This window comes from Lagenorhynchus albirostris, chromosome 4, assembly GCF_949774975.1.
Source record: "Lagenorhynchus albirostris chromosome 4, mLagAlb1.1, whole genome shotgun sequence".
Lineage (NCBI taxonomy): Eukaryota > Metazoa > Chordata > Mammalia > Artiodactyla > Delphinidae > Lagenorhynchus > Lagenorhynchus albirostris.
The window spans coordinates 72784951-72805097 of NC_083098.1; the positions used below are offsets into that span (position 1 = coordinate 72784951).

The window sequence follows — 20147 nt, forward strand, 5'->3', positions numbered from 1 at the left end:
CTTACTACGTTTGTTAGTGTGTATATGTCCATGACTCTCTCTCGCCCTGTCACAAAAAATGAGATTTTTAAAAACTATCAAATGAGCAAAATTTTTTTACAAAGGATAACAATGCAGGGACTTCCCTGGTGGTCCAGTGGTTAAGACTTTGTGCTTCCACTGCAGTGGGCACAGGTTCAGGTTCAATCCCTGGTCAGGGAACTAAGATCCCACAGGCCACAAGGAGCAGCAAAAAAAAAAAAAAAAACAATGCTGGAGGGGTAAGATGAAATGAGTACTTGCATGCTGCTGGTGGATATTTAAATCAGTACACTTTGTGAAAAATAATTTGGTAGTACGAGTCAGCAATGCTTATACTCCTTAATCCAATTCTACTTCTAAACATGTACCCTAAAGAAATAATTCCAACTGTGGGCAAAGATTTATGCACAAAAATGTTAATGGTGGTATCTTTAACAGTAGAAAGCTGGATACACCTGAACTATTCAAAACAGACAAAATGGAAGCAAATTAAAATTCATGTTTAGAGCAACTTCCCTGGTGGCACAGTGGACATGGGTTTGATCCCTGGTCCGGGAAGATCCCACATGCCGTGGAGCAACTAAGCCCATGTGCCACAACTACTGAGCCTGCACTCTAGAGCCCGTGAGCCACAACTACTGAGCCCATGTGTCACAACTACTGAAGCCTGTGCACCTAGAGCCCGTGCTCTGCAACAAGAGAAGCCACCGCGATGAGAAGCCCGCGCACAGCAGTGAAGAGTAGCCCCCACTTGCCGTAACTAGATAAAGCCCGCACACAGAAACGAAGACCCAGCGCAGCCAAAAATAAATAAAATTAAATCTTTAAAAAAAAAAAATTATGTTTAGAAGTTTTTTTTTTTACTATGGGAAAATATAGGCGATCATACAGGCCAAATTATCCAAAGGCCTATTATAATAGGCCTCATTATGACAAATTGTTCCAGACAGTTTCTCCTTGGGAGTTTTTAATCACATCTATGAGTCCACCCTCTGGAGTGTTTGGGGTAAAGGAAAGTGGGTGTGCTCTGGCATCAGACAGACATGACTCAAACCCCAGTTTTGTTACTTACTCAGCTGTACAATCTTGGGCAAATTCCTTAACTTCTCTGAGACTCAGTTTCCTCTCCTCAGATAGGAGGATAATGGGTAGGTGTGTGTAAAGATTAGTGACATGTATGTAAAACACCCTGCATATAATAGATGCAGACAGTAGGTGAGTGGTAGAATTATTAGTTACAACTTTAGTGCATCAATGTAGGAGCACTGTAGGAAACACAGCACTCAGGTATTGATTGGGTTTCTAGTATGTGCAGCCTGGTGCCAAAGTTGAGAGAACAAAATTTATAAGATACGGTTGGTTTCTCTTTACAAGGAGTTTACAGCCCACTAGGAGATAGGCTATGACCTTAAAAAAAAAAAATAAATGAAAATTTTGAGTTCGGCTATTTTCTATTAGTCTCCTTTTAAGGCTAAACTGACTCAGACGTAAGGAAGAGGGGAGAGTAGTCTACAAAAATGCCCTTGTACACAGTCATGCTGTCCCTCATGAAAGATACAGCACTTGTTTTGTGGATTTTGATGCATCACCAAGCTTGGTTTCCAGCTTTATATACACAAGTCAGAGTCAATATAACACTGAGTTAATCCTAAAATAACTTCTACAAATGCTGGTAATACGAATGAATTATGCTATTTCCTTTTGCCCTTTCATGCTATAATTTCTCCCACAGGTAGAGCTTTCATGCTTCATTTTAGAAACACATTTTTGATGTTATCTCATCAACTGGCAGGAAGGAATAGCTCTCAGGTGGCCATTGTGTCAGCTATGTCCCAAGCAAAGCAGTATTACAATGGTTTCCAAACTTGTCTGCACATTAGAATCACCTGGAAATCTTTTAAAAATTTTGGGTCCCAGCCCAGTTAAGTCACAACCTCAGGGGGTGGGACAAGCACTGGTATTTTTTGAAGCAAACAGCTTTAGGGAATACTATAATATTGTTTAATGGATAGGACCACTGGCTCTGGAATCAGTCTGCCTAGAACCAAATCCTGGCTCCAACCTCTGATCTTGGGCAAGTTTACTAAAGCTCTCCATACCTTAGTTTTCTCACGGTCATGTACCACAAAAGGTTGTTGTCTGAAAGTTAAATAAGATAATACATGTAAAGCACTCTGCATAGTGCCCAAAACATAGTAAATACACAATAAATCATAGCTATAATCCTAAAAATTTAAAAATTAAGATTAATTAATTTTAAATGCTTAAATTTCTGTAAATAAAAAAAAGTTTAAGTAACTGTTAAGTTTCAGTAATTGTAAAGTTTAAGTATTGGGTTGACCAAAAAGTTCATTTGGGTTTTTCTCCAACACCTTACAGAAAAACCTGAACGAACTTTTTGGCCAACCCAATAATTTACTGTTAAAGATTCCACCTATGAAAATTAATGAAATGAGAACCTAATTGTGATCATGTACTCACATGTATTTTCATTGGTTTCCTTATGTATTTATACCCTCCCCTCATTTCTAAATGAATTTTAGATTGCTTACATAAACGCATACACTACAATAGGATATTATCTGTTTTAAGATGAAAAATTCAAGGAGAGATAGAAAAATAGTGGAGGGAGAAGAGAAAGGAAAATAAAATGAAACAAAAGGAAGAATGTATAATTAAAGCCTTGTACAGTTATATCTGAACATTCTAATTCTACCATTGAAAGCAAAAAACATCAACTTTTCCTAATATTGAAATCTGAAAGAAACTTCTCTTGTGAGGTCTCAACGGTGTTATACACACACAAAATAAATTATAGGACTTGAGAATGAAAAGGTGAAGAGAATCCTATTTTCTTAGTTTTCTTCCTTCTTTAAACTTTACTCTTGATATATGCGTTTCATGAAACCATGATAAATTTTAAAAAATAAGAAGTTTTCAGTAGAGCACCATAAATAACTGAGTATAAGGAAAGATTCTGTTCCCAAAAATTATTCCTCAGAAACGAGGTTACCTTGCATGCAAGTTCTTATAAATTTCATCTTATGAGACACTTTCTCAATTACTTTATTTTCCCAACAAAGAAATGAGAAACGAAAACATATCAGCCTGAAAAAACTTCAATTAATGCTAAAATAATTATAGAGATCTCCCTACAATTTAAATTTAAATCAGTATTTAAAAAGAGGGACGAAGTAAAGAAATTTAAAACAGATTTAATAATTATTCTTGGGGATATGCTTTTGTAATCCTAAGCATTGGATGTTGCTCTAAATAATTAAACATCATTTTAAAAAGCAAAATAGAAACACAAAGAATGAGGTAGTTGTATTGTGCAGATAAAAGTACAGTTACAGAATGAATTTTTTTTAAGTTCTGTTACATTACATGAATGGGTTCTGATGGCTTGTTACATAATTTCTAGTGACAGCATAAAACACAGGTTCAAAAGGTGCCTATCTTATCCCTAATGATATAATGGAACCTAGGCAAAGAACGAAACTGGCTGCTGAAACCACCTGGTGAAAGGTGGATGGGGAACTTTCCCATGGAGGGGTTGAGCCAACCTCACCTGAACTCACTCATCAATCTTAGAACCACCACAAACGTCAGAGCCTGACACTGTATGCCCCCAAGCGTGGCACCACCTATGAAAAATTCTTGCTTGAAACTATTTTCAGTCTAAGCAAGCCTCTTAATCTATAGGCTTTCCAAAAAAAAGGGGAGCTAGAAGAGCAAGTTAAAGACGTCACAAAGAACAAATTAAATTCAGAATATGGTATATTTTACCCAAAGTTTCTAACAAATGTGTTTGAAAAAGGGAGAGAGGATCAGGGTAGGTGTTAAAGAGTAACAGAGGGACTTCCCTGGTGGTCCAGTGGTTAAGACTCTGTGCTTCCACTGCAGGGGGTGCAGGTTCCATCCATGGTCTGGGAACTAAGATCCCACATGCCGCTCAGTGCGGCCAAAAAAAAAAAAAAAGAGTAACAGAGAAGAGACGATGTGTGGCCCTTGTGTGAGGGCTAATTCAAACTAACCAACTGTAAAAATACACTTTTGAGACAATTAAGGAAGCTTAAATATTTAGCGGGTATTAGACGGTATTAAAGAATAATTGTAAATTTTAAGTGTAAATAATGGCATGATAATTTATGGGTTTTTTAAAGTCCTTAGCAATGAGAAAGACATATAAGATACTTATGGGCAAAATGAAATGGTGTCTAGTATTTTCTTTAAAACAACTTGTCTGATGAGGCCCATGAGTGATGTTGCACAAGCAGATGACAGGTTCCCCAGCAAAGGCAGAATCAGACTAACAAGGCAGCTTCTGGAACTGTGCTGTTAAGTACAATGCCTGGTACAATAAGTATTTGCTCAATAAATTAATAAATTTATCCTTCAAGAAAAAAAAATACTCAGCCATAAAAAGAAACAAAATTGGGTCATTTGTAGAGACGTGGATGGACCTAGAGACTGTCATACAGAGTGAAGTAAGTCAGAAAAACAAATATCGTATATTAATGCATGTATGTGGAAGCTAGAAAAATGGTACAGGTGAACTGGTTTGCAAGGCAGAAATAGAGACAGAGATGTAGAGAACAAACGCATGGACACCAAGGGGGGAGAGCAGGGGGTGGGGGGAATGAATTGGGAGACTGGGACTGACATATATACACTAATATGTGTAAAATAGATAACTAATAAGAATCTGCTGTATGAAAAATAAATAAATTAAAAAAACCTGTCCTACAGGAAGCCCCAAAATGTGTGTGTGTGTGTGTGTGTGTGGTAGGGAGGGTTGGTAAGAGAATACCTAGATGAAATGAGATTAGCAAAATGTTAATAATTATTAAAACTAAGTGATGGGTATACGGGGGTACACTATAACATTCTCTATTTTGGGTGTGTTTGAAAATTTCTATAATAAAACTCTTAAATTTTCTATCTCAAATAACTTAAGAAATAAAAATGATTTTCCTGGAAAAAGTGTTAAATTACTCAAAAGGTAACTCTAGTGATGTCAAGCATGCAAGTGAAAAAGTTGAATAAAACTGCTTTTCCATGAAATGTAACGTTAGAAATAAGAACTATTTCTAAATTATATCATTGATTTTAATGTTATTTTAATTTTATAGGTGTTAATATAAATTAACACCTTTCTAAATAAACATTTGTCTAACTATCTTTCTTCCTAAAAGTTTATCTATTCAAATTGGCTAGAGTTTTTCCAAATTTCCTTATAATCAAGAATATATAGTAATCTCATTTTGGCAACATCTTGCTGTATCAAATTAAGCAGCTGTATTAAAATCCAGATTCTCAGCACTAGAATTCTCATTTCACTAGGAAGGAAACAGACATGCAGCTATGACAAAACCAGAACTAACCTCCTAGTTTAGTGCCCTTTCCAGTGGCATCAAGCTCCCTCTTCTACTATGTGCTCAAATTGAAATCCCCAGTATGTGGGTGGAGCCGTGACTCAGGCACTGCAGTGTTCAAGCATTCACATTTCTTTGGGGGCAGGGGCAGGATTTCAAACATCCAATCCATCCTTGGGGCAGATCTTCCTGAGTACAACTCCAGTATCACTCCCTGTTCCTAAAATATTTCCCAGCTCCTTTTTCCTAGAGAGTAACAGCAGCAGTGCTTCTTTTCTCCATTCTCCATCCTTTTCTCCTGTATAGCCACTGCAGTACTTCACAGGCTTTGGATCAAACTAACAGGGCTTTGAATGCTGGTCCCACCACTACATGCCCACAGACAAATGCCGAGTCTCAGATTCCTCATCTGTAAATTGAGGACAAAAATACTTTGCAGAACCTTTTTTCAGGCAGCTTGGAAGATGGCGGACATTCAGACTGAGCGTGTCTACAGAAAGCAACTGACCATCTTTCAAAATGAGAAGAGGGTCCTGCTTGGAGAAACTGTCAAGGAGAAGCTCCCGCAATACAACAAGAACATCAGTCTGGGCTTCAAGACACCGAAGGAGGCCACTGAGGGCACTTACATTGACAAGAAATGCCCTTTCACTGGTAATTTCTCCATCTGAGGCAGGATCCTGTCTGGCTTGGTGACCAAGTTGAAGATGCAGAGGACCACTGTCATCTGCCGAGACTACCTCCACTACAGCCGAAAGTACAACCACTTCGAGAAGCACCACAACAACACATCCGTGCACCTTTCCCCCTGCTTCAGGGACATCCAGATCGGCGACATTTACACAGTGGGTGAGGGATGGCCCCTGAGCAAGACGGTATGCTTCAATGTGAAGGTCTCCAAGGCTGCTGGCACCAAGATGCAAGTCCAGAAGTTCTAAGACTGGACCCCTGCCCACTGTGCCAAACAAAATCAAATTATGTTCCCAGTCAAAAAAAACAAAACAAAACTTTGCAGGGTGGTACAAGAATGGGAGATAATTGTATGTAGAGGTAGAGTGTCTGGTTATGGTTGGACTGAAGGCCACATCACTCATCTGGGCTCTAATTACATATTTTGCTACGTTTATGTCTATAGTATTTCCCTAAGCTTGTAAACATGTGAGGAAAGACTGCTTTATTTTGTAGTCCTCACAGCACATAACATACACAGCTGAATAGATAGAATAGACAGGCCCACTATTTACAAAACACTATAATATCTATTGAGCACTTACCATGTGCCAAGCACTGTGCTGAGCTCCTTCCCCTCACTATCTTCCTATCTACTTCCCTTGTCACCCATAGCACCTAGCACAGGTAGAAGTGTGGTGGTAAAGTGGAGCAGGGTGTGGGATTGCCTGCCTGGGCCCAATCTCTGCTCTGTTACTGTGTGTGTGGCCTTTGGCAAGTCACTTACCTCCTCTCTGCCTCAGTTTCCTCATCTGCAAAGTGGGGACACAAATAGCACTTTCACCAAAGGGTCGTTTTAAAGATAAAATGAGATGGTGTTAAATACGTAGGACACTCAATGGACCTAAGTTGCTGTGAGCTGAATAACGACGACTGGGTGAATCTAGACCACGTCCATATGAATGACTTTTAGGCGGAATTCATCTCCACGTTCTAAGCTTTGGACTAGAGAAGGGTCAAGATAAAGTCCCTGTCCTCCCCTCAAGCAGCTCGCCTTTCAGGTGGACAGACAGACAATAAGCAGGTGAACAATTTCAGACGGTGGTGAGCACCGGAAGAAGATAAACTAGCATGACGTTCACTGCGTGGAAGGAAGGGGGCACCTAGTTTAGGGAGATAGGGAAGTGTCTTCGGAGGAAGTGACACTCTACCTGTGGAAATGAAAGACAAGAAAGGGCCAGATATAGGAGAGGGGAGAAAGGGAAATGAGAGAGGAAGAGCATTTCAGACCAAGAAACAGCAAGTGTGAAGGCTCTGAGGTGAAATTAAGAGAAAGGCGCAGCAAGACAGCAGTCAGGGTGGCTGGAGGGAAGGGAGCAAGGAAGAGGAGAGCAGGATTTGTGGTGAGGCCAGATCACAATGAGCCCTGGAGGAGTTTGGCTCTTATTATAAGGCCAACAGGAAGGAGCCTCTAAAGGATTCTGAGCAGAATGATGACTAGCATCTCCCTTTAAGAGACAATCAGAACGTTATGGCTGTGTTATGCCCTTTAGATGTTTGTATTTTATTCCGCAGCAAACAAACCACACTGCTCTTGTTGCCACTGGAGCCAACAGTGGGATGATCTGGCTTGTGCTCCAAGCCATTTGCTGGGGAAGGCTGCCATCTGCTGGGAGGAAGCATGATTAAAAAGCCGTTGTTCCCTGATGGGGACTGAGGCACTCCTACACGGGGATTCCCGCTGCATGTAGAAGTAAAGTGTTTTGTAACACCGTAAGGATGAAATGTCAAAGTATAACTACTCTCCACTTGCCCTCTACCCTGCCTCCTTAAGGAGCCCGTGTGTGAGCTGCTCCGCCTCAGGTACGAACGGGATACCACTGACCTATAAAGGAAAGGCAGGGAACACCTCTCAGGACAGAACTAGGGGGCACAGGCGGGCAAGACAGAGGCAAGCTGCAGCTTGAGAGAAAGAGGAAAGGTATTTGTGGGGAACAGCTGCCATGGTGACTGGGACTTGGGAAGAGATGTGCCTCAAGAACATTTCAGCAGGATTTGCTCTGTGTTAGATGGTAGAATTCCCTTGAAGGTACTTCGGTAAGACCTAGGTTATTTCTCAAAGCTTTCTGAAGTAAAATTTGTGCTTGTTTTTAGGTACACTATGGTTTTGAAGACCGGTCTTAAAGCAGTCCAGGTCTATGCTGGGTATGACCATGTAAACAGACATTGGGATGTTCTCTGACATGACAGATTAAGCTATATAATCATTATTACTATTCATTCTTCCTCAATCCTCTCCTAGGCACAGCTCCCCACTGCCTTAGCTCAGGGTCATTTGGGCAAGAGATAGGAGAATGTGGGAAAGGGTTTTGCTTGAGGGTGAGAAGGCAGAGGCAGGAAGAGGGCAAGCCCTTCCATCTGGTTCAACAACAACAAAAACTGGGACCTCCATGCAAACTAGAGCTCAAAAATATCACATCACCAAGCTAACTATTAAGCTGTGTCTCCTCTCACACCCCCTCGGTCTGCATTTTTGTGACCTTTTTCTCTTGTTTCAAATATATGTTTCATGTTCATTTTCACCTGATTTCATCTGGGTCAAGATAGCACTGGCAACTGAGTAGGCACTAAGAAAGCTGGGTTTATAACTCATACCATACACCAGGATAAATTCTAAATGGATCAAAGATTTCAATGTTTAAGAAAAGAAAACCCATGGTGAATTCTTTCATCACCTAGAAGTAGAAAGAGACATTTCTAATTATGATTCAATACAGAAGCCATAAAAGAGGTCAGTACTGCCATTTAACTCAGAAAAATGAAGTGATGGTCCTATAGGATACTCCAGTCCACTTTACTTTCTATGCCAGGGATGTGTTGAGGATGTGTTTGGCCTCCCCAACCACACTGACAGTCCAAGGATGGGATCCACGTCTTATTCATCTACAGCTCAGTGCCTATGCCCTGAACATAGTAAGTGCTCAATAAAGTTTAACAGTGACAGTGATGATTAGTGACAACACATTAGTAAGGTGTTAGAATGATGGAACTTACTCTACAATATACATTTTTTAAATGTGCACACAACCAAAACTGCCATGTCTCAGTCATCTCAACACCCTCACAGGACACAGAAGAGTGCCTTAGTATATTCTCAGTAAACGTCTTTCATATGAAGGAACACTTGAGTGAGAGGGGCAGGGTGACATGCTGACTACATATGGCCTAATGTTTACATTATTTTATGTAAATAATATATAAATATACTCGCTGCTTATTGAATTAACATAAAGACTTACTGGAATTTTTAACAAGGAAAATCTAGAAGATAAATTCAGAAGATAGAAGCTTTAAAGTAGTCCTTTCTAAAGCAAAGTCTGAAAACTTTCTATACCGGGACTTCAGGGGGGCTATTGTGGCGCAGCACAGACAGGCAAGGCCCTCTAAAAGGTAGGCTTTCCCACCCTTTAAAAACATGGGCTGAGATCTGAACAGGAATTAACCACGAGATGATCCTAGGAAAACAATAAACATCTAGGGAGAGAAAACCACCCATGCAGATTCTGAAGCAGGACCAAGTATGGGATTGGCCTTTTAGGGGAAGAGAAAAGAAGCCAGTGTGACTGGGGCAGAGTGAGCAGTAGGGAAAGTGGTAGGGAGTGAGGTCAGAGAGCCCGTGGAGCCTAGAGACCCCTACAAAAGGTTTGGGTTTATCCTAAGAGCAATGGGACACCACAGGAAGGATAATATAGTAAGGGAAAGATGTGATCCAATTTGGTTTTTAAAATATCCCCTCTGGCTAAGGTAGTAAAGACCTGAAAGGGAACAAGAGCAGAAGCAGGGAGACTACTCAGGAGGAGAATGTAGAAATCCAGGTGAGAAATGACTGTAAGCAGGATGAGTGGGATGATGACCGTAAATGACCGCAAGTAGCAGAGGAAATGAATGAATTCAGGAAATGGTCTGGAAAGAAAACAAAGAGAACTTACATTGGATGCATTGGATTTGAGGGTGAAGAAAAAGGAATCAGGGAGAAATAGATTTTGGCGGGGGGGAAATCTTCAGTCTTCAGTTGGAAGACCAAAGGAGGAACAAGATTGGGAGGAAAGTCAAGACTTCTGTCTCAAAGCATATTATATTTGAGGTGCCTATGATACATCCAAATGAAGATGTCCAGTAGGCAGTTGAATACAAAAGTGTGGGACTTTAAAAACATGAGCAGACCAAAGAGTATATTTTTGGCAGAGTGATCCGGTACACCTTTATAAGGAGGTGACAAATACTTGAGGGAAGAGTGTCCTGGCAGAGGAAAAAGCAAGTGGAATGATCGAGGTGGGAGCAAGGAGGCCCACGTGGCTGGAGAGCAGAGGCAGTGGGGAGAGTGGTGGGACACGAGGCTGGAGAGGCAGGTCAGATCATGTGGGCCTTGTAGGCTTACTTAGGACTTTAGACTACAAACTCTGCAAGATGAGAACTCCCTCTGGAGAGGTGAGAGCAGGAGAGTTGTGCGTAATTTATGTTCTAAGGGATCCCTGTGACTGCCACATGAACCATGAACTGGTGGAAATGATGTGGGGAAGGCATGAATGTCGCAAGAGTGGAAGCTACTGAAGCAGACCAAGCAAGAGATGATAGTGGCTTACAAAGGTGATGAATGCTTGGATGTTAAGAATGGTCATTGTCGGGCTTCCCTGGTGGCACAGAGGTTGGGAATCCGCCTGTCAATGCAGGGGACGGGGGTTCGTGCCTCGGTCCGGGAAGATCCCACATGCTGCAGAGTGGCTGGCCCCGTGAGCCATGGCCGCTGAGCCTGCACGTCCGGAGCCTGTGCTCCACAACGGGAGAGCCCACAACAGTGAGAGGCGCCGCGTACCGCAAAAAAAAAAAAAAAAAAAAAAAAGAATGGTCATTGTCATGACATATTTCAAAATTAGGGTTTGCTAATGGCTTGGAGGGAAAGTGTAAGGGAAAAACGGGTGTCAAGAATGACTCCAAGGTTTTTGACCTTCGCACCTGGATGAATGAATTGTGGTGCCATTTGCTAAAATGGGGAACAGTGGAGGAAGAGCAAGTTTGGGGGCAGAAGTAAGAGTTCAGTTATGGATATGTTAAATTTTACATTTCTACTAGATATTCGAGTAGGGCTGTTAAAGAGACAATTGGTTACAAAACTCTGGAGCTCAAGAAAGAAATGGAGGCTGGAGATAATTTGGGAAGTCATCAGCATGCAGTTAAAGCCACAGAACTGATGACATCATCCAGGGAGCAAGGAAAGTTCTAAAGAATCTGAGAGAACTGAGCCATCGCCCACTTCAACCTAGAGGCTGGGAAAACAAAGATGATCTAGCAAAGGAAACTGAGTCAGGAGCATTCAATGAGGTAGGATGACGATGAAGTGGTATCCCAGAAGTCAAGTAGAGAAAGACTTCCAAGAAACAGGGAGTGAATGTGTCAAACAAGTAAGATGAGGATGAAGAATTAGCCATTGAATTTGGCAAGGTAGAGGTCATTGTGATCTCAACAAGAGCAACTTCAGCTAAGTAGAGGGGATAAAAGCTTAAGTCGGTTCTCAAGAGAACGGGAAGAGAGGATGGAGACAATAACTCATAAACTATTTTGAGGAATTTTCCTCTAAAAAGGAGCAGAGTATAGGAGTGGTATCTGGAGGGGTACATGGGGTTAAGGGAAGGTTTGGTTTCTTCAAGACAGGAGTTATGGTTGCATGTTCATGTGCTCATGGGAATGATCCAGTGGAGAGGGAAATAAAATGATGTGGGAAAGAGAGGGGCTAATTTTAGGGGCAAAGAGCTTAAAATTAGGTGGAATAGGATTCAACATACAGGTTGAGAGAATGGCCTCTGGTAAGAACAAAGACAGCTTGTCTATTATTAACAGGACAAAAGGTAGAGTATATATGTATAGATCCTGGTAGTTTGGTAGGTTCCATGTTAGCAAATGAATTGATTAGGGAAATGTAGTATGACTGCCACACAATCACTGAGAGCAATGAAAGCACACTTGAAGTTCAAGGTCATGGATTTAAAGATCAGTCAACATAGTTGTTTGTTTTCCCTTGTCATCTTTTTTTTTTTTTTTTTTGCATCTTTTCAAGTGCAGGCAAGAATTGGATTTAACTAAGCAAGAATGACAAGAGGGAGAGACAAGGGAGCTAATACTTGCAAGGAAGTGATTCCATTGGTAGACTATGGACTAAGGTAAGGAGAGACAGAAGGACATAAGGTAGTAAGTGGTATATAATGAACAGTTGATAGCATCAGTGGATTAGAGGTCCCTTTGAAGCTGAAGAATTGAGAGGGTACAAGGAGGAGTAAGTGAGCTGGAAAGATAGATGTGCTTAGAGATTAGAGTGCTTGAAACAGACATTTTGGAAGTGCTACAGCAATTGACATTATCAAAGGCTAATGCAGTGGGTGTCTAAGATGCAGTGAAGGATCCCATCATTCAAAGTGAAGAGGTCAAAGAACTAAGAAGGCAAATGGATCACCTATACTGAAATATCCACACAAAAAGGAGACAAAAGGGTTGGCGGTGGGAGAAAGACAGTAAACTAGAGCAGTTTCAGTAGAGTGGAGGAGAAAGACGCCTAACTAGGTGGGTAGAGAAGAGAATGGCAAGCAAGAAAAAGGAGTCAGTGAGTACAGATAACTCTTTTGACAAGCTCTGCAGTGACTTGCAGAAAAATGGGGCTGATGGTGCGAGAAGGAAGGGTCTGAAGAAGACATGGGGTTAAGGGTTATTTCAAGATAGAAGATTCTGCTCAACATCATTAATCATTAGAGAAATGCAAATCAAAACTACAATGAGATATCATCTCACACCAGTCAGAATGGCCATCATCAAAAAATCTACAAACAGGGGCTTCCCTGGTGGCGCAGTGGTTGGGAGTCCGCCTGCCAATGCAGGGGACGCGGGTTCATGCCCGGGTCCGGGAGGATCCCACATGCCGCAGAGTGGATGGGCCCGTGAGCCATGGCCGCTGGGCCTGTGCATCCGGAGCCTGTGCTCCGCAGCGGGAGGGGCCACGTCAGTGAGAGGCCCGCATACAGCAAAAAATAATAAAAAAAAAATAATAAAATAAAAAAAAATTTAAAAATCTACAAACAATACATGCTGGAGAGGGTGTGGAGAAAAGGGAACGCTCTTGCACTGTTGGTGGGAATGTAAATTGATACAGCCACTATGGAGAACAGTATAGAGGTTCCTTAAAAAACTACAAATAGAACTACCATACGACCCAGCTATCCCACTACTGGGCATATACCCTGAGAAAACCATAGTCCAAAAAGAGTCATGTACCACAATGTTCATTGCAGCTCTATTTTCAATAGCCAGGACATGGAAGCAACCTAAGTGTCCATCGACAGATGAATGGATAAAGAAGATGTGGCACATATATATACAATGGAATATTACTCAGCCATAAAAAGAAACAAAATTGAGTTATTTGTAGTGAGGTGGATGGACCTACAGTCTGTCATACAGAGTGAAGTGAGTCAGAAAAAGAAAAATAAATACTGTATGCTAACACATATATATGGAATCTAAAAAACAACAACAACAAAATGGTCATGAAGAACCTAGGGGCAAGATAGGAATAAAGACGCAGACCTACTAGAGAATGGACTTGAGGATATGGGGAGGGGGAAGAGTAAGCTGGGACAAAGCGAGAGAGTGCCATGGACATATATACACTACCAAACGTAAGGTAGATAGCTAGTGGGAAGCAGCTGCATAGCACAGGGAGATCAGCTCGGTGCTTTGTGACCACCTAGAGGGGTGGGATAGGGAGGGTGGGAGGGAGGGAGAGACGCAAGAGGGAAGAGTTATGGGGATATATGTACATGTATAACTGATTCACTTTGTTATAAAGCAGAAACTAACACACCATTGTAAAGCAATTATACTCCAGTAAAGATGTTAAAAAAAAAAGATAGAAGATTCTAGAGTACATGTGTATGCTCATGGGTCTGATTCATTAGAAAGAGAGAGACTGATGCTGTTAGGAGAGAGAGGGGATAACTGCAGGAACAAAGGTCTTCAGGAGACAAGAGTGGAATCCAAAGCACAAGTGGAGGCTTTTGCCACTCATAAAAAGAGGCACAGTTCTTCCCTGAAATATGAGAAAAGGCAGAATCCATGGGTGCAGGTTAGAGTAAGGCAATAGATTCATGGTAAGAAAATAAGGGAGTTCATGACATCGCTTCTATTTTCTCAAGTGTGAGGCAAAGTCTTCAGCTGTTTGGGGTCAAAGGTGTGAAGGCTGGAGTAGAGTAAAGAAGGCATTTAGTCATCTCACAGATTAGGAGAACTAATTTATTAGGTGAATAAAGTGGGCTTGCCAGGCAGTGCCAAGTGACGAGCTGAGATCTGTGGTTATGAAATTGAAATAAAAGCAGTCAGTATGATTGTGTGATTTTGTACAGGAAGAGTCAGATGCTCAGGTGTAGGCAGAGGGTGGATGGGTGGGCTTAACCAGGGTTGAGGTTCTCCCAGGAGAAGTACGGTGAACAGCCAAAGAGCCAATGGGGAGGTGAAGATGTTGTAAGTAAGCAACTGACATGACAGACCATAGAATCAAGGCTGATAAAGACAAGTCAAGGAGAAAATGAGATGAAACGTGGTCAGCCAAGGAACTGGAAGCCCAGTGTGGACAAGGAATTGTTCTGGGTGGAGTCATCAATGAGAGGCCATAAGTGAGCTGGATGTTTATACCCAAGTCCCATCAGCCCTGTTAGCTTGTGAACTTGGTGATGACTGAACATACAGCAAGCACTTAGTAAACATACTGTTTGAATTTTTGTTCAATGAGTGTTTTGTTACTACATCTTTAACAATGTAATAGCATTTATTGAGCACCACCATGTGCTAAACACTGAGAAAACTATCCTCCCTTCAAGGATCCCTCCCCTTAGCTGAGGAAAAAGATAATGATATAACCCAAAATCTTAAGTGCTATAATAGAGGTATGTTCAAAGTGGCAACCCAGAGGACTGCAATGACTAACTGTAGAGAAGCCTTAAGAAGGGCTTCAAAAAGAAGTGACAGTGATTAATCGAGGACAGCTAGTGACAGTGACTAATCAAGGACAGCTAGCAAGTCCCCAGGTGGAGAGAGAGCAGAGTGAAGAGATTGTTTCATCACCAGTCTCAATTTCCCATCAGAGCTTCTTGAGGTCCAAAGACAGGGCATTGCAAAACAGCAGGTAAATGACACAAGTGTTATCCTCCTTTAAAACAAAATGGGGGGGGGACTTCCTTGGTGGCACAGTGGTTAAGAATCCACCTGCCAATGCAGGGACCACGGGTTCAAGCCCTGGTCAGGGAAGATCCCACGTGCCGTGGAGCTACTAAGCCCGTGAGTCACAACTACTGAGTCTGCACTCTAGACCCCGCGTGACACAACTACTGAGCCCTCGTGCTTAGAGCCGGTGCTCCACAACAAGAGAAGCCACCACAGTGAGAAGCCCGCGCACGGCAATGAAGAGCAGCCCCGCTCGCCGCAACTAGAGAAAGCTCGCGCAGCAGCGAAGACCCAGTGCAGCCAAAAATAAATAAATAAATAAATTTATATTAAAAAAATAAAAGGTTCCTTGCAGGCAAACCTTCCCATTAGAACCCCCAGAGGGACCCCCAACACCTACCTCTCAGGGAAGATGGCAGAAGCCGTGGCGGGGATCTGGTCAGCAGAGACGGGGAGATCATCACGCCAGCTCTGGGAAGCAACTCGACTTCGTGGGGCTTGTGGGGCTCGCGGGGTGGATGAGGCTTGTAAGGTGCATGGGGTTTGGGGGGCCTGTGGGGCTCACAGGGTTGGTAGAGCTCATAGGGCTTGTGGGGCTTGGGGATCTGGTGGGACTCTGCACACCCCTCTGACTCGCCTGGCTGGTCTTGCTCGCCGGCCTCCTCGGCTAACCCCGGCTCCTCGGACTCCCCAGGCTGGTTGAGCACGTCAAATATCCTGACTACAATGGGCTTGTGGAGGGCTTCTGAGCGAGTGGATATTTCTGCCATGTCGTGCCCATCGGACAGCCCAGAAGAACCCGAAAACTCCTGGCTCTCCATTGGCGGCCCAGAAGCTCCCGCTGGGCGACGACCGGAGGCTTCTCGCCTTCTAGAAGATGGGAGAGGATGGGCTGACGGCCCGCACTCCGCGCGCCCCGCCCCAGCGCGCCCAACTCAGACGCGACGCGGCAGCGCGTAACAAGCCCCGCCTCTGGGCCCCTCCCTGCACGTTCTCCCGTTGCCAAGACGACGCGCCAAGTTGCGGGGGCCCACCTGGGGCCCCGCCCCTTAGAGAGGAGGCAGGTGAAACAGAGAAAAGGGGCAGGCTCCCTGATCAGCTGTTTTTGCTTCCCTTAAGTCTGTTTCTAAGCGCATACACTTGCATGTAGGATCATTACATCTTGCAGAGTTGACCTCTTTATTATGTAATTCCCCTCTTTTAAAAAATTATTTTTCCAGTTTTATTGAGAAATAACGGACATACATCCCTGTATAAGTTTAAGGTGTACAGCATGATGGTGTGATTTACATGTATTGTGAAATGATTACCATGATAAGTTTGGTTAACATCCATCCTCTCATATTGATACAATAAAAAAAAATATTTTTTCTCCTTGTGATGAAAATTCTTAGGATCTACTCTCTTAACAACTTTCCTGTAATGCATACAGCAGTGTTAACTAGAGTCATCATGTTGTAGGTTCCATCCCTGGTGCTTATTTATCTTATAACTGGAAGTTTGTATCTTTTGACCACCTTCCTCTAACCGACCCCCTCCCCCCAATCCATATAACCACAAACCTGATTCCTTTTTCTGGGTTTGGTGTTTGTTTAAATTCCACACATCAGTGAGATCATATAGTATTTGTCTTTCTCTGTCTTGTTTTGCTTAGCATAATGCCTTCAAGGTCCACCCATGTTGTTGCAAATGATAGGATTTCCTTGTTTTTTAATGGCTGAATAATATTCCATTGTATGCATGTTTGTATGCATGTATATACATATATATACACTACAAATTCTTTTATCCATTCGCCCATCCATGGACACTTAGGTTGTTTCTATGTCTTTGCTACTGAAAATAATGCTGCTAGGAACATGGTGGTGCAGATACCTTTTTGAGTTAGTGTTTTCATTTCCTTTGGATGTATTCTCAGAAGTGGAATTGCTGGATTGTACGGTAGTTCTATTTTTAATTTTTTGAGGACCCTCCATACTGTTTTCCACAGTGGCTGTACCAATTTACAATCCCACCAAGAGTACCAAAGATTCCCTTTTCTCTACATCCAAGCTGGCATTTGTTATCTCGTCTTTTTGATGATGGCCATTCTAATAGGCTTGGGGGGATACTTCATTGTTTAACTGGCATTTCCCTAATGAGGAGTGATGTTGAGTATCTTTTCATGTACATGTTGGCCATTTATAGATCTTATTCAGGAAAAATGTCTATCAGGTCCTTTTCCGTTTCTTATTTTATTTTTTCTGCTATTGAGTTGTATGTGTTCTTTATATATTTTGAATATTAACCCCTTATCAGATATACAGTCTGCAAATACTTGTCCCATTCCATTGGTTGTTTTCTCATTTTGTTGATGGTTTCTTTTGCTGTGTAGAAGCTTTTTAGTTTGATGTAGTCCCACTTACCTTTTATTTTGTTGCTTGTGCTTCAGGTATAATTCCCCTCTTTATCTTTGATAACTTTCATGATTCTCAAATCTTCTGTGTCTGAAATTAATATAGCTACTCCTGCTTTCTTTTGATTAGTGTTATATCTTTCTTCATTCACATAATTTTAATCTATATGTCTCTTTATATTCAAAGTGAGTTTCTTGTAAGCAAGAAGTGTGTTTATGGATCTTTTATTTTTTAATCCACTCTGAAATTTCTGTCTTTTAATTGGTGCATTTAGACCACTGACCTTCAAAGTGATTATTGATTTAGTTGGATTAATAGCTACCATATTTTTACTGTTTTCTATCTGTTGTCCTTGTTCTTTGTTTCTCTTTTTGTCTTCCATTCTTTTTCTACCTTTTGTGGTTTTAATTGAGCATTTTATTTGATTTCATTTTCTCTTTTCTTGGCATATCAGTTATAACTTTTTATTTTTTTTAGTGGTTGCCCTAGAGTTTGCAATATACATTAACAACAAACCCAAGTCTACTTTCAAATAACACTATACCACTTCACAGGTAATGTGAATACCTTATAATAACTAAATAATCCAAATTCCTCCCTCTCATCCCTTGTATCATTGCTGTCATAACATTTATACACACATATAAGCATACATAGTCAAATATAATGTTGCTATTATTATTTTGAAGAAACTAACGTTAGATCAATTAAGAATAAGACAAATGAAAGTTTTAATTTTACCTTCACTTATTCCTTTTCCAATGTTCTTCCTTCCTTTATGTAGGTCCAAATATCTGACCTATATCATTTTCCTTCTGTCTAAAGAATTTCTTTTTAACATATCTTGCAACAAAGAAGTACTGGCAAAAAATTCCCTCAATTTTTGTCTAAGAAATTTTTCTCCTTCACTTTTGAAGGATTTCACAGGGTACAGAATTCTAGGCTAACGGGTTTTTTTTCTCAACACTGTGAATATTTTACTCTACTCTTTTCTTGTTTGTGTGGTTTCTGAGAAGCCTAATGTACTTATCTTTGATCCTCTATAGGTAAGGTGTTTTTTCCTCTGGTTTCTTTCTGGATTTTTTCTTCAACTTTGATTTTCTGCACCTTAAAAGTGATATGCCTATCTATAGTTTTTTGTTGTTGTTGCTGTTGTTTTTTGTGGGGGAGGGCATTTGTCCTCCTTGGTGTTCTCTGAGCTTCTGGGATCTGTGGTTTGGTGTCTGACATTAATTTGGAGAAATTCTTAGTCATTGTTTCAAATATTTATTCTGTTCCTTTCTTTTCTTTCTTTCTGGTTTCCCATTACACACATGTTGCAACTTTTGTAGTTGTTCCACAGTCCTTGTATATTCTGTTCTGTTTCTTTTTAGTCTTTGTTCTTAGACTTTCAGTTTTGGAGGTTTCTATTGAGAGAGTCTCAAGCTCAGAGATTCGTTCCTCAGCTATGTCCAGCCTTTTAACAAGCCCACTAAACACATTCTTCATTTCTGTATGGTGCTTGTGGTATCTCTTCTGTATGTTTTGTGTTTTAGTATGTCTTGTAGTTTTTCTTGATAGCCAGGCATGATGTACTGGGTAAAAGGAGCTGCTGTAAACAGGCCTTTAGTAATGTGGTGGTGAGGTTGGAGCGGGGGAGGGGGAGCGTTCTATAGTCCTATGATTAGGTCTTAGTCTTTTAGAGACTAAGTGCCTCTGGACTGCAAACTTAAGTCTTAGTTTTCTGCCCTTTTAGGTGGAACAGAATGTCTAGAGTGGGCTGGAGTTGGGTATTTCCCCCAGGTCAGTTAGGCTCTGGTAATAACCCAGCAGGCTAGGCTCTGGTTAACTAGTTTCCCCTGAGGGCAGGCCTTGTTAAGAAGGACAGAGTGCTCTGGCATATTTCAAAAAAATTTTTCCCCTCCCTTGGAAGCACCAGGGGATTTCTCTCCAATATTTATTATAGGAATCTGGTCGAGGTTCTGGAGGTAAATCTCAAATAATTGGGGGCCCCTCCAATGACTGGGTTCCCCTAGAGTGTTTTAACTTTCAGATTACTCCACTTGGAGCAACCAGCAATTCATCAGTCACCGTTCCGTTTTTTCTACCCTGGGGTTCCCATGGGCAGTTTCCCACTATAAGTCTCTGCTCTGGTAAATTGTTAATCTCTGTATTCTCCTGTTGCTCCCTCCAATGCTGATTTTTTAGTCTGTTCAGCTTTTTAACTTGTTAGAATGGAGTGGTGGCTTCCAAGCTTCTTACATGCTGGGCTCAAAACTGGAAGTCCTTTTTTTTTTTAAAAAAAAAAAGATCAAGACAGGACACTAAGGTTCGAAGTTGGATTTATGTCTGTAGGTAAACAGAGTTATCACTCTTACAAAATATTTCTAGTAAAGAAAGCTTATCTATATAAAAAAGCTAAATAACAAGAATTTAAAAAACA

The 20147-nt window shown here is 41.4% G+C and overlaps 1 protein-coding gene and 1 pseudogene across 1 annotated transcript in view; one reads left to right on the forward strand and one right to left on the reverse strand.

The window, feature by feature from the left end:
• Window positions 1-16150, reverse strand: part of SPMAP2L (sperm microtubule associated protein 2 like) — a 56605-nt gene extending 40455 nt beyond the window's left edge. Inside the window, exon 1 of the mRNA XM_060148110.1 lies at window positions 15730-16150. Within this exon, the coding sequence (XP_060004093.1) occupies window positions 15730-16150 (421 nt within the window). The remainder of the gene's footprint in view (window positions 1-15729) is intronic.
• LOC132519336 (small ribosomal subunit protein uS17-like) lies at window positions 5831-6337 on the forward strand (annotated as a pseudogene).
• Window positions 16151-20147: the final 3997 nt, after the last annotated feature.